The sequence below is a fragment of the Sminthopsis crassicaudata genome, chromosome 3 (genome assembly GCF_048593235.1).
Source record: "Sminthopsis crassicaudata isolate SCR6 chromosome 3, ASM4859323v1, whole genome shotgun sequence".
Taxonomy (NCBI): Eukaryota; Metazoa; Chordata; class Mammalia; order Dasyuromorphia; family Dasyuridae; genus Sminthopsis; species Sminthopsis crassicaudata.
In genome coordinates this window covers 279,411,691-279,426,327 of record NC_133619.1, presented here as the reverse complement: position 1 = coordinate 279,426,327, position 14,637 = coordinate 279,411,691, and the positions used below count along the sequence as shown (strand labels likewise).

The following is a 14,637-nucleotide window of genomic DNA, read 5'->3' as shown; positions in this document are numbered from 1 at the left end:
TCCATTCTTGCAACTGGACTCATTTGATATGATTTTGCTGCCATTCATCATTTTTTTTGTATCTTCAGAAAGTTTATTTATCCAAGTTATTGATTAAAAAATATAAAAAATGCAGGAGAGATGTGGGCTATTGCAGATGGATTTATAATTCATTGAATGGCCAGCCTTAAGTATCTTGAAGTCAACTTGAAAGGAATTCTCTAGTGGAATGTCCCATATACTCTATACTTGAACTTGTGTTTTTTTATATTTTTATCAATAACTTAGATAAAGTTTCTGATAATGCAAAAATCTTGAGGATAACACAATGGATTTAGTTCTTTTGATTTAAGGTTCTCTATGACCAATTAAGTTTGTTAAGTACCTACTATGTCCTGGGCACTGGGTAGTTGGGAAGACAAACACAAAAAAAATGAAATAGTTGCTACAGTTAAGAAGCTTACACTGTATTGGAAGAGTCAAAAGTACATATGTGTGTATGTATGCATATGTGCATTATACTATATAATGTATGTGTGTATGTATATATATATATATATATATATATATTCATATATAGTAGGGGGGCTTAAAGGTCTTTAAAAGGTCCATAGCTATGTGTATGCTTATAATTTCTACATATGTCGTATGCATTGTTATATTGCATTACATAAGTGTGTATTGCATATATATGTGTATATATATATGTGTGTGTGTGTGTGTGTGTGTGTGTGTGTGTGTTGTTCAGTCATGACTCTGTGGATCATAACATGCTAATACTGTCCACAGGATTTTCTTGATAAAAAATACTGGAATGATTTGTCATTTCCTTTTCTAATGGATTAAGACAGACTTATTCAGGATCACGCAGCTAGTAAGTATCTGAAATTATATTTGAAGTTAAGTCTTCCTGTCCAGACCCAACACTCTATTCCCTTAGCCATCAAGCTATCCCCACATATGTACATACACATAGAATAAGTATAAAGAGAATAAACACCAAAACAAATTTAAATGAAATGTAATTAGGGAAGGGAATATACTAATAGTTAATAGAAGGGAGAATACCATGAACGACTTCATGTAGAACACGGTGCTTGAACTGAGTACAGAAGGAAGAAAGAAATTCTATGTGGCAGAAGGAGGAATGAGTGTATGGAGAATCGCCAGTTAATAGGAAAGCACAGCCATAGAAAATGGAGTGATGAGCAACAGAAAGGAGGCCAGTTTGAAAAAGAATTTCACATTTTATCTTTTGACTTATTTGACCTTTGGACCTATTAACCAATGTCCTGGAATAATATTTAGATGGACTATTAAATTACATATAGATCAAAGTTTCAAAAGATTACAGCAAGTTGGAAAAATAATCCCCATTTAATAATGTAAAATTTAAAAGGAATAAAGATGAATTTAAGAACTTTCATTTTTTAAAATCAAATATCTAAGTACATATTATGCTTGTTTTTGTGTAAGGGGATGGTTTGATAGGACCCCTGCTGTAGAAAGCCTTGTAAGTTTAGATCTGAAGAGCAACCTTTCAATTAGGGATGAAATCATTAATTGGGAGTTCAAATATGGGTTAATTAAATAAAAAGATAATAAATAAACAATTATGAGTCAGAGTGGTTTAGTGGATAAAAAAAAAAAAAAAAGCGGACCAAGTTAGGAAGACCTGAGTTCAAGCCTTATTTCTGACATGTCCTGGGAATATTGTTGGGATTCTAACATTATCCAGTCTGCACGGAGACAGAGCTCTAAATCAACATGGTCCCCTCTAATGAAGTGGACCTCAGATTTTCCTCCAAGACCTGTTTCATAATGCTTGAAATCCAGACAATACAGGTGGAGCAGGGCAAAAATACTATTCTATAGGTAGTTAGACCTTGCCCTTGGCCCTTCAAGAGATTCTACACAAAATACAGAATCCTATTGGTTGACAAACAGGCTGATGAAGAGATTTAACAGACTTCTCTTGACCTATCAGGAAGATGATGAATTCACCTATGGGCTGGACTGATAAACACATGTCAAAACATCTACATGGGGCTAAATGGCTGGTTGAAAGGCAGGCGGCAATCAGAGTCACTCTTTAACTCATGGTCATCTCCTCATCCTGGGGAATAAAGGGGTGACAAAGGGGCAACAAAAATAGCTGGGGGACTTTCCATGAAATACAGTCATTTCTGTTATACTGAGCTTGGTCACCATAACAAGGAAAAACAAGGGTAGAGATCTTCTTATGTTTCTTATGATTAAACAAGTAAATTTATAACCTCTAATTCATAATTCTGAGGCCTCCACTCAGAAATTATAATCATCACCTCAATGGAATCCTATCTAAACGATTAATATTGATTGAATTAAATAGGGATTCAATTATTATCTATCACAATTTCACATTATATTTCCAGCCCCCCCCCACCAACTCACTAGACTCATATGTGGCAAAAATTGTACTCACATATATTGATAGAGGACATTCTTCAACAAAAAGTCCCTTTGTGAAGGGAAATGTGGTTTAAAAAAGCAGAGACACACAGAGAGAAAAAAGACAGAGAGACAGAGACAGAGATACACAGAGAGGATGAGACAGAAACAGATACAGAAAGAGAGACAGAGAGAAACACAGAGAGAGAGAAAGTGCCTACATGTCCTCAGTAAATTCAATCCATACTATGACAAACTATATTCTGGAGTACTTAAAAAAAAAAAAAAAAAAAAAAAAACTGTAAATGTGAGTGATGAAACCATTGTCAAACATCTCTGTGAGATTGTGGGTAATATGAGAAATGTTATCAAGCTAGAGAAGAGCTGGAGAATAAAATGAGATAATAATATTTGTGAAGCACTTTGCCAATCTTAAAGCTCTATATAAATACCAACTTGACCTTGAATATGTCATTCTGTTTCCTTTGCCATAAAATGAGAAAATGAAACTAAAGGTCTCTGAGTTTCCTTTCAGTTCTATTTGATCTTTATGCTTTATGATTGAAATGGGGAATTTCTGGTAGGAAAAATTGCATTTCTCTAGTTCAGATCAATTGTTTATCATGTGGAGCCTTAGACATGATCACATAGCTACTATATGTCAATGACAGAATTCGAATAAAAGTCATCCTAATTCGAAAGTTAGCCTGAGAGTCTTTTCTTTTTTGTCAAAATATGTTATTTTATCAGAAATTCTCTTTTAACTATTTCAAACCATAAGTTATGCTACAATCCATATGCTTAGGAAAACTGCTTATGGTAAAATTAAATAATTTGCTTGGAGTTCCCATACCTAGTAACAGAGTTGAAACTTGAACCCAAGTCTTGACTGCTAAGTCACTCATTATCCCAAGTTGCCTCTCAAAGCCTGGGATATAATCTCTCAAAGCATTAGATTTCAAAAAACCCATGTGGTTTGAGAAATTTGCTTTGGTTCTACATGTGAATATTATATTATATAATTTATTCAGTATAAAAATGAGATATTAATATTTTGAAACACGTATGTAACATTACATATAAAATGCAGGACATTAGAACAATCAAATATATAGTTTTGTACTATCTATATGTGTGTATATATATGTATATACATATATATATATATACACAAATGCCTATACATGTATCTATATGCCAATATACAAAATGTTATGTATTGCATGTCAATATAATAATTATACATATCTTGTATATGCCACATATCATGTCATGTATGTGCACATTTAAAATATTCATAGTTATTTTAAAATTCAGGAAGTATAAGGGAAAAGTTTATTTAATGTGATTTGATTCTTTTGCACTAATCCTTTCTATCTGCATTCTATGATACTATGGGCTGAGTTATTTTTTTTCAGAATTGAATTTACTGGACAAATAAGGCAGATCAATAGCTTATAAAACTAATGTCAGTTGACATCCATAATTGGTTTTACTATGATTTTATATATATAATAGTATCTGATTCCACATTTGAAAAATCTTATTCCCTTCAAAATTATAAGTTGTTTTTTTTTTTTGCTTTTACAAAAGTGTGTAATTTTACTTTCCAGTGTGTCAAATTTAACAGTGAGAACAAGTAATCAGAATGGTCATTTTTATAATCCAATCTTTCCATCTCCAGGATCAAAATGTGAATATATCCTAGATTAATGAACCAATTTTATTAACCATATTGGCAATTTTAAGATGTTAAGAACTTTCATCATAGTCAGTTTTTCCTAAGAGACCTATATTTGCTGCTAAAAAGAACAAATAAATCTGGGCAGCCTGCCTTTAGTTCAGAAACTGCTTTTCCATATCTACATTCTCAAGTCATAAAACAAAAGAACAGAAATCATCCATACCAATGTCAAAGTCACTGGGATCACTGCCAACAATAATGTTGTAATGGTAACATAACGAAGGGAAGTACCAAGCAAATTAACGATGCAATTTTGAAATTTGCTTTCTTTATTCCTTTTTTTATGTGTGGAGCATTTGCACACATGTATTCTCACATATGCATGCATATATTCACAATTCACACTGGTGCACATGTATCTGCACAACACACATGTCCATGCATGCATATGCATGCACATACACATAATTCACTTAACTATGAATATTTTTAAAGCAGCACAGCTGTAAGGTGTCGTATTAACTGTCAAAAGCATATAAGTTTCTACTTTCTTTCTAAGTAAAGACTTTTCAGCTTAATAAGAAGAGAATGAATTAAAGTTTCATTAAAAAAAGTCAACTTTTCCTTATATCTAGTAGGATTTGAGCTTCTTAATCCTTTTAGTTAGAAATAATAACTTCCAGACTGCTTACTATTTGAAACTAAGAATAACTAAAAGATTTGTAATAATGCAAGTAACTCTTAGATCACAATTTCAAATCACTGGTTAATTAATATTATATAACTATTTTATTCAAGAGAGAAGTCATAGTATGGTAATAGTTGACAAATCCTAACAGAATGAATCTCTTATTCAAAATATAATTTGTGAGATGACTAAAAGAAGCATTTTTTTGCGAAAATCATATATTCTTATGGATATTTTCCCAGGGGCATTATGGTATAATCTAGAGAGTTCCATGTGGCTTCTTGTCAGAATTTTGTGCTTTTTAAGGTCCCACAGTTTTGTGCTACAGTGTTTTCAAGGATATGTGTTTGCCTAAAATGGACCTTGCAGTAATAAAATACTATTTTCTTTCTTAAGATCTACTTTATCCTCAACTGTTACTGATATACAAGCACAAGCCCTTCTTGCAAGAAGGAATAGGATCCTATAAAAATCTGGATGATTTTGGAGACTGTAAACTCCATTCTCAAAGATTACAGTAAACAATTACAAATGACTCTCACCTTGGAAAAGGAACAGTTCTGTATTTAAAAAGACTACTTTGGGGTAAATTGAAAAACCTTATTACATTAAATAGCATATGGCTCATCTGAATTAAACTTTGTTTCTGTCTTGAAATAAAATAGATGGCGCTATTAAAATATATTCTAAACTATTTATGGGACTCATATGTGGCATAATAGAATTCTTTGTTACCCCCTACTATATATAAACTCTGAAATAGTTAAGAGAACTTCAAAAGCACCATTAAGCATCACTGATTATATCTTGCAAAAGGGATCAATAGGATGGTAAAGGCATTGCTTGTTCCATTTCAGGTTTATGTGATAAGTACAAAAATCTTTTTTAGACATTTTTAATACCATATTTTAATACTGCTCTTTAGGTGCAGTGACTACTTAAAGTTCTCTTAGTTAAACTAATTTTTATGTTTATAAAATCTGAAAACAACTCACTAGTCAGTTGGAAAACATGGCTTCATGTCAAAAAAAATTAAATTAACATTTTCTTGTAATAAGTTTCTAGTTAACAGTTTCTAATAACACTGTCTATAAGATAAATCTTACAAAGAGTCAAAAGACCATAGGAAATTCATGTTCCCCAATATCTTTAGATCACTCTGGCATTCCAATTACTATTCAACATACACAATTTTTTCATGAAGTTCAAATTCAAAATAAAGCTTTTTTGAGTGAGTTGGACTTTTGAATGCCATTAGAAAGAAGTCTCCATGTTGTTCTAATAGTTTCTGTCATTTGGCATCAGATTAGCAAAATACTAAAGTCACAAAGTTGCACTGCATTCAAAGAATACCAGCAAGCTATCTCTGCCTGCCACAATATTTGCAGTAATACTCACAAATTACTGTGAGTACAAGATGTAAGTTAAGATGTAATTATTTTGCTTTAATAATCAGAAAAGATAATGTTCCAAGAGTTTTCTTGCAAATATTATTCCCAAAGTTATTGAAGTCACTATGGAGTCTTCAAGATTAAGTAGTCAACTAAATATTTATTTAAGAGTCTTTTATGTTCAAGGCACTGTGTTCTATGGAAGGGATATATAGATCAAAGTAGTACAGTCCCTGCCTTTTAGGGGCTTATGTACTAATGAGAAAGACAGTATATAGACTAAAAAATATATAACGAAAAAATATAGTGCAAATTCAGGTATTTACAGAGGTTGTAATAGCACTTGAAAGGAAATACTTCTTTAAAAGAGCTAGGACTTCAACTGAGTTTTAAAGGAAATGAGATTTTAATACATGTAATACATTACAAGGATGTAGGACACTAAGAATGAAAACTAAGACATGTGGACCATCTTGCATACAGAACAGCAAATAGAAAAATAGAGTTCAGATAGTGGAAGAAAAGGAATAGTGTGTGATATGAATAGAAAGGCATAAAAGAGTTGGGTTGTGAAGATGTTTGATGTTTTAATATGGGAGCTGATATTAGATCTTAGAGGTATCCACTGAAGACTGTTGAGTGGGAATAGGGGATAAAAATAAAATCTACACTTTAGGGAAATCACTGTGACAACTGTGAGGAAGATGGAATGGGGAGGGAAAAGCCTTGAGTCCTGGATACCAAAAAAGACAGAATAATTTTCCTTTAATTTTCTTGAAACAATTATACTTTTTATAATTAATATATATATATAATTTATAATTATACTTTTTTTTGCTTTTACCAAGAAGTAAAAGTGTGTCAATTTTCACATTGAGAATAACTAATAAACATGGTCGTTTTCAGAATTTAAGCTTTCAATTTCCAGGATCAAGCATTAAACACATCCTGGATTAATGAACCAATTTTATTAACCATATTGTCAATTTCAAGATGTTAAGTTAAACAGTCCAAACTAGAGGTAATTAGGGCCTGAAATAGGGAAAATTTGTAAGAGATTTTATGGAGAAAGAAATGGCAAGATTTGGCAATCAATTGAATATTTGGGTTGAGAGTTGAATAGGTTTCAGGGAAAATATAATGAGTTCTGTTTTGGATATGTTGAGTTTTAGCATCTTGTTATATGTCCAATAGGTAGTTGCTGATGTGAGACTATCACTCAATAAAAACATTGATCCTGGCTCTTTACATTCATTAATTTTGTAATGAATCATTAATTCATTAATTAAATATAATTAATTAATCTATTAATTATGGAAACTAGTGTGTGTGTGAGAGAGAGAGAGAGAGGAGAGAGAGAGAGAGAGAGAGAGAGAGAGAGAGAGAGAGAGAGAGAGAGAGAGAGAGAGAGAGAGAGAGAGAGGAAGAGAGAGAGAGAGAAACAGAGACAGAGACAGACAGAGACAGACAAAGAGAAAGAGAGAGAAGAGAGAGAGAGGAAGAGAGAGAATGGAAGAGAGAGAGAATGGAAGAGAGAGAATGGAAGAGAGAGAGAGAGAAAGGGAGAGAGAGAATGGAAGAGAGAGAGTGGAAGAGAGAGAGAGAGAGAGAGAGAGAGAGAGAGAGAGAGAGAGAGAGAGAGAGAGAGAGAGAGAGAGGAGGGAAGGAAAGAGAGTGAGGCAAGAAGAGGGAGGGAGGGAGGGAGACAGAGGGAAGGAAGGGGGGAGAGGGAGAAACAGAAAGGAGGAGGAAGAAAAAGAGGAAGAGGAGGAAAAGGAAGGGGAGAGGAGAGCATAATGAGAAAAAGCAAAGAGACAGAGAAAGACAGAGGCAAAGAGAGGCAGAGAAAGACTTTATGCAGATTATCCCTCATTTATCTTTATATACTCATCTCAACACACAAGATTTCAACAGAGACATTGAATCTATGAATGAAATACATATGAAACCTTCACAAAGGCATGTCTTTTATCATTACCAGGAGAGAAGAACTCATTATTTATATCATTAAAATAATCCAACAAAAGTGGTCAACAGGTTCTCAAGGTGGTTTGCTGAGAACTGGGTATTTACAAGGGGACACCAGAATCATTCCTCCTATTTTCAATGCTTTTATCACTTAATCCCGTTATATAGAATAGTTAAGTTACCAGAAGGGAGAAAAAGATAATCAAGGCACATATTTAGAACAAAAGAACTAGAGCTGAGCTCTCTCTAGTGTCACTCGCTCCACATCTAGGCCTTCCTCATGAAAACCAGGAATATTTATAGGAATCAAAAATAAATCTTTTCATTCCAGCTCCATAGAGTTCTTTTGGAGTTTTACTAAATAGTATATCAGAGATATCTTAAAGGGAAAAAAACAAGAGGTATAACAGAGTTTCAATTTTTTTTTCTAAACCTAATGGTTTCTGTTGCCTTTTGCTGGCTCGGCGTGGCTATCAGGAGAAAACTATGACAACCGATTTTGCCAACATAAGGATATTTTCCAGAACTACAGTCTAACCTAATCCAATAAGCATTTATGTTGTATTGAGTTGGGGAAGGAAAAGGGAAATGCAAAATCCATGATCATAACTCCCTAAAATAAATACTTCCTATTCTCAAGGAATTACAATCTGAATAAAAGGTAAATGCCTACTAGTCACTTCTTTTGGATCCAGGGAAATAATAATTCAAACATATAGAGAGTGATGCTTATTTACTAGTTTTATTAGTATATTAAGATGAAAATCTTACCATTGATATTTTATCTTTCAATGCAAGATCTGTTCTTAATCTTAAAACATCAAAAGGCATTGAAATACCAATTACTTATTATTCCAGATCAAAACCATTTATAGAAGAAACTTTGCATACTGGTAAAGAATCCCTTCCTATGATTTGTCTTTCAGTCATAAATGTTAATGAACATTTATAAAGTACCTCACTATGTACAGTCCGCTATGCTTAATACTGGGGATATAAATACAAAAAAAAAAAAAAAAAAAAATGTGCATCCTCAAGAAGCTTACAATTCAATCAGTACATACAACCCACAAAGGGAAACTGAAAAAGAGGTCTTGATGAAGAAAGGAAATTTCTATTCGGAAGCATAATAAAAAATCCAAAGGGAGCACAACAATGTAAGAAATGAAGAGACAAATAGCTGGCTCCGTGCATAATCCTAGCTCTGTGCTCTGCCTTCTAATCAGAGGAGTTCCAAGGAAAAGGTTACTGAGAACTAGTGCTGCTGTGATTTTTCAGGATACTGAAGTTATTTATGAAGAAGATTAAAGTAATGCAGCCAGATAGAAAATGAAGACAGTGAATTGACTGCAAGAGTCATAATGCTCTATACCTACCTCTATTACTATGCATTTGGATTTTCTTTTACTGATCATAGGACTTTCATGATGCTCTTTTCTCAGAATAACCCTAAATTCTTAAATCAATCAGCATTTATGTATTACTAGAGTCTATGACTCAATGATTACAACTACATATTTATCTACAAAGTAGAAGAATAATATATTTATGCTTCAATCCAAGATAGCATAGATCTCAGATTATGCTATGCTACCTCTATTAAAATTTTATGTAGTTTGACTCCAGAAAGACTGTGGAAAAGTAAATTCTCTTTTTTACAGAGGTGAAAGACTATGGGTATATGATATTGCATATATTGTCAGATTCACTTGATCTATTTATGTTTTGTTGAATTGATTTATTTTCCCTTTAATTTTTTTAACCAGGAACAATTCACTGAGGAGGGTATAAGTGAAGGATCTACTAGAAATTTAAGATGATATAAAAAGTAAAAGATATTAATAATTTTAAAGTTTTGACATTGAGTCCTCCATGACCACTGCTTAAACCTGAATAAAATACATGATTTGCTTCCTAAAAGCTTTGATTGACCCTTAACTTGAACTGTATGTAAATAAGATAGCCAAAGAAATTCTTTGAGGAATTTCATCCCACAAACATGATTTACCTGTGGATAAAGGATAGATAATAACAAGTTCATTGTTATTCCAAGAAATGATCATCATATTATATTTTTAAGTTACCCATCCTGGGGGCAAATATTGTCTATTCATGAATGTAGTAAGACATGCCTTACCATGAGATTTCTTAGAAAGTAAAACTATGAAAAAATGCACTAAAAAATTAAACCAATGATAAGGTACTCTCAGCTTTTATACAAATCAGATATTGAGGAGAGAAGGAAATGCAGTCTATATTCAGGTCAATAGATCCCATCTAAACATTTTTCATAGAAAAAGAACAAAATCAAATTGGCATCTTGTGACTTATAATTGATTTTGTTGTCACCACATGACAAAAAGCAAACTTAAAGCTTAGAAGTTCTCAATTGACTATAGATAAGTAACTTGATCTCACTGAACCTCACGTTCCTCATTTGAAAACAGAGATAATATTTGAAACAATCTACATCATAGGGTTGATGTGGAGAATGTGTTTTTTAAGCCAAAAGGCTTATGTAAATGAGATATTATTATTTTAAAAAGAAAATCAATTTTAATGATGAAAAATATCATAGCAGATGTAGAGATGATCTCACTTTGATTTCTTTCGAATAATCACAGAAATATGCTGTGGAGATTTAGGGTGGGCTTTTGCATAGTGTAGTTTTTGCAATGTTAACATCTGAAGACATCTGTCCCTTTTCAGTGAATGATATCTGAGACAATACATACCACAAGTTTTAGGTTTATTTTTCAATCAAGAAAATTTTATTTTCTATGCTTGCACTCTAGTTGAGGGGTGAAAAAATGTTTAAAACAGAAAAAAGGGAAGCAATCAAAGCACTCAAAGTATCTAAATTTGCAACACTTTATTCTATACTCTTCTTAGTCACCATTTTTCCTAGCTTCCTATACTTGCTATTTAACCTATCTCAGGAAAACAGACAATATAGCAATAAATTAAGTTTTCTATCTGTGCATAAAATTTCCTCTCATTTCATGCATTAATATTAATACTCTTTATGGTTGTTCACAATCCATGTACATAGATTGAATTAGCAATATCTTTTTGAGAGCATAGGTTAAAAGTAAATTCATTTTTGTTCAATGTGCCTTATCTATCTTAAAGATATTTAGTACCTTGAACATGTATTTCTTAATCTCCATAAATTATTCTGTACCATATTTAACATATATATATATATGTATGTATGTATACTGGCTGTTAAATAATTACATGGTAATCAGAAGAAAATATAATACCATAGAACACCTTTATTAAAAGAAACAAAAGTTCCTAATCATCATCTACTTACTGATTCTAAGGCATCATTTATAGATTCTTACTTGAGGAAGGTGAGAAGCGTAGAATGTAGCCAATGGAGGTGGATCACTCTCTCAGTATCATCAACAGGTAATGTCTGAGTTGTTGAAACTCCAGGTAGCATCTGTCCACTCAAGTAGAATAACATGTCATATATAGTTTTATTATATCTGTCAAAGTCACCATTTGTATTGTTTGGTTTGTTTGTTGCAGGTGATAGGGATAATGTTCCTTTAGATACATCCCTAAGAAAAACAGTACATTTTAGTTTTAAATAAAAACCAAATATTGTCCTAAAACATCCTGATCATTAGCTATATTACTTTAGCAAATTTAACAAATAAAATCATTTATTTCTGTGTATTTAACAAATAAAATCATTTATTTATGCCTGGGCTGAATTATTTGTGAAAGAAACCACTCTACCAATGAAGCAACTAATCTGCCATTTGTCATCTATAAAAGATGCCTGCAACACTGAGAGCTTGTGAATTGTTCTAGGTCACGTCATTTTCATATGTCAAAGGTATGGTCCTCTTCACTCATAGACTAAAGCTATTCTTTGCAACAGACCAAATCTGTTCTTGCAAATGAATGCTTTCAAACATAGCTGAAATATAATATCATCATAAAAATCAAACAGCACAGCTTGGTTATGATCAGTAATAATTTGTATTAAATGATTTTTCTATATCTTTGAAATATCTTATTTTACATATACACCAATATCAAATGTTAAAGTTGTGAAGATTACTGTTGGGTTGACTTAGACCTGGGGAAAATTCCAAAAGCTGATTTGTTCACAACTTCAAAGACAAATGCAGAGAAAAGCCATCAAAAGGTGGCTTTTAGTCAAAAACAAAAGAATTACCAAAACATGTAAGTTAGCTGGAGAAAAAAAAAAAAAAAAGAAGTAAGCATTAAATGATAAGGCAGGAGGGACACGAAGAAAAGTACTAAACAGGAAACATGAAAGGTTCTCCCTTTGTGAGTCGAACACAGGGTTTCTACAGGGCTCTAGTGGGCTTAGAGACAAATATGAATTGAGTAGACTAATAGGAGTGTTGGTTTTAATAAGAAAGGCATTGGATCTAGGACTAAGGAAGCACCAGTTCTGATGTACTTTGCCCTATTTAAGAGTATTGTGTTGCTTTTTAGATGATACATTTTGTGAAAACTATTGATAATCCATAAGGTTTTCAATAAGGCATGACCAAGAAGATGAAAAACTTTAAGATTATGATATACACAGAATAATTAAAGAACTTGGAATATTTAGAGTGGAAACAACTTAAGAGTGAAGATGATGGATATTATTTGAAGGGCTATCAAGTGGAATAGGTAAGAGACTTGTTTTAAATGGCAACAGAAGACAGAACTATGTGCTCCGGAGAAAAGCAGATTGGATCTCAAAGTGCTAAATCTTAAGTTCTCAAACATGTCAAAAGAATCCAAGATACAGCCTTGAATGTCATCCAATTAGCTCATTTCTAAACTTCTTTGTGGAGAAGTCAAGTGGCACTAGCACAATAGAGTGCTAGTCCTGAAGTCAGATTCCTGAGTTCAAATCCAACCTCAGACACTTACAATTTTTTAATCTGGACAAGTCACTTAATCCTATTTGGCTCAGTTAATCTGGACAATGAACTGAAAAAGGAAATGGCAAATCACTCTAATATTTTTGCTAAGAAAACCCCAAATAGGGTCACTAAGAGTCAGGTAAAAGTAATAAAATCCACTTGGGCATTATACACCATAGTGCTAACTTAGCTCACACCTAAGTTTCACTACTACCCTTGGCTAAAATGATTTAAGGAAAATTTTCCAAACAATTAGAATTATTTAAAATTGAAAAGGGCTTTCTCCCACTTAATTGTGAGTTCCATTAGAACTGCTTAAAAGTGAAAAAGACTTCCTCTTGGTTAAATGTGATAATACTAAATACTTTAGTAACTTCTGTTTGTATTTGCATTTGACACCACTGGCCAAAAGAAAATTAAATTTTTGGCCACAGCAATTCTCAAAGATTATCAAGTTATATTCCTAAAGAAATCCTTTTATGTGTAGATCTTTAAATGACTGAAGATTCTAGAACCAGCAATATCAACTCAAAGAAGTAAATCTGTAATGGTGGAATTTTAGACAGCATGAACAAATATATAGGAAATATATGGGGAAAGCATGCCATTTCTCATGTTTCTTATATCATTAGAGAGGTGAATAAAGCGAACCTTTACTACACTAAAAGGTCTCAATCATAGGCTGTTAGATTCAGGAAATAATTTAAATATCATTAATTGAAATTGATTTTTTAATAGACTGGAATTCAAAGTAGTTTAGTGAGTTGGAAAAGGCCACATAGCTGTTAAGGGAATAATATTATGGAAAATATAAGTGTTATGAATGCTAACCCACACAGCTGAATTCATGCTAAGTATAAATATATATTTATATATATAATTTTATTAACCTAACTACCCTATAATTTATTCACTTATTCTATATTTATTATTATTTATATAGTTTATGTATTATATAATATTTAAATAATTTTTTATTTTAAATACATATAAGTTTGTAGTTCATTATGTTAGTTCAACTTGGTAACTGCATAATCATAATTATTCTCACCTTCTTATACTGTCTGGAATAGAAATAGGATTGGCTCCTTGAGACCAACCAAAGAGACTAAACCACATCTGAACAGCATTCACAACTTTCTCAAAAAATACATATTCCTTTTTGTCTTCACCAGGATAAAAATGGTGTCCTTGTTTCACATCCACATATTCTTTTTCTTCTGTCTTTGATTTTTCACCTCCTTGCAATGGTAATTTTTTATATACCACATCAATACCTAAAAATTCACAATTACCTGTTAAAGAATTTTTGTTTCCTTCAACAAACATATTTATGAAACATATTAAAAGTTAGCAAAGCCCTGTATTTTCAAAAAGACAAATTGTCTATTAATGGAATTACTTAATACTCAAAGGCAGGAATAGAAATTATTAGTTGTTACCAATACTGTTACATTATTTAACAAAATATTATTTAACAGAATTTGGCTCATTTATGGAAAAGTAAATATTGTATTGTTCCCATTTAACTATAAATTATTTTCAGCTCACTCAGTAGAAATTTTGAACCAATTAATACAACCTGAAAAA

General features: G+C 32.1%; 1 protein-coding gene across 1 annotated transcript in view; it reads right to left on the bottom strand.

Annotated features, from left to right (window-relative positions):
* The window catches only part of CFAP47 (cilia and flagella associated protein 47), a 781,966-nt gene that overhangs the window by 636,424 nt on the left and 130,905 nt on the right, over nt 1-14,637 (bottom strand). The window contains exons 19-20 of the mRNA XM_074302067.1: nt 14,099-14,324; nt 11,491-11,712 (exon numbers count right to left, since the gene is read on the bottom strand). Coding sequence (XP_074158168.1) covers nt 11,491-11,712; nt 14,099-14,324 — 448 coding nt within the window. The remainder of the gene's footprint in view (nt 1-11,490; nt 11,713-14,098; nt 14,325-14,637) is intronic.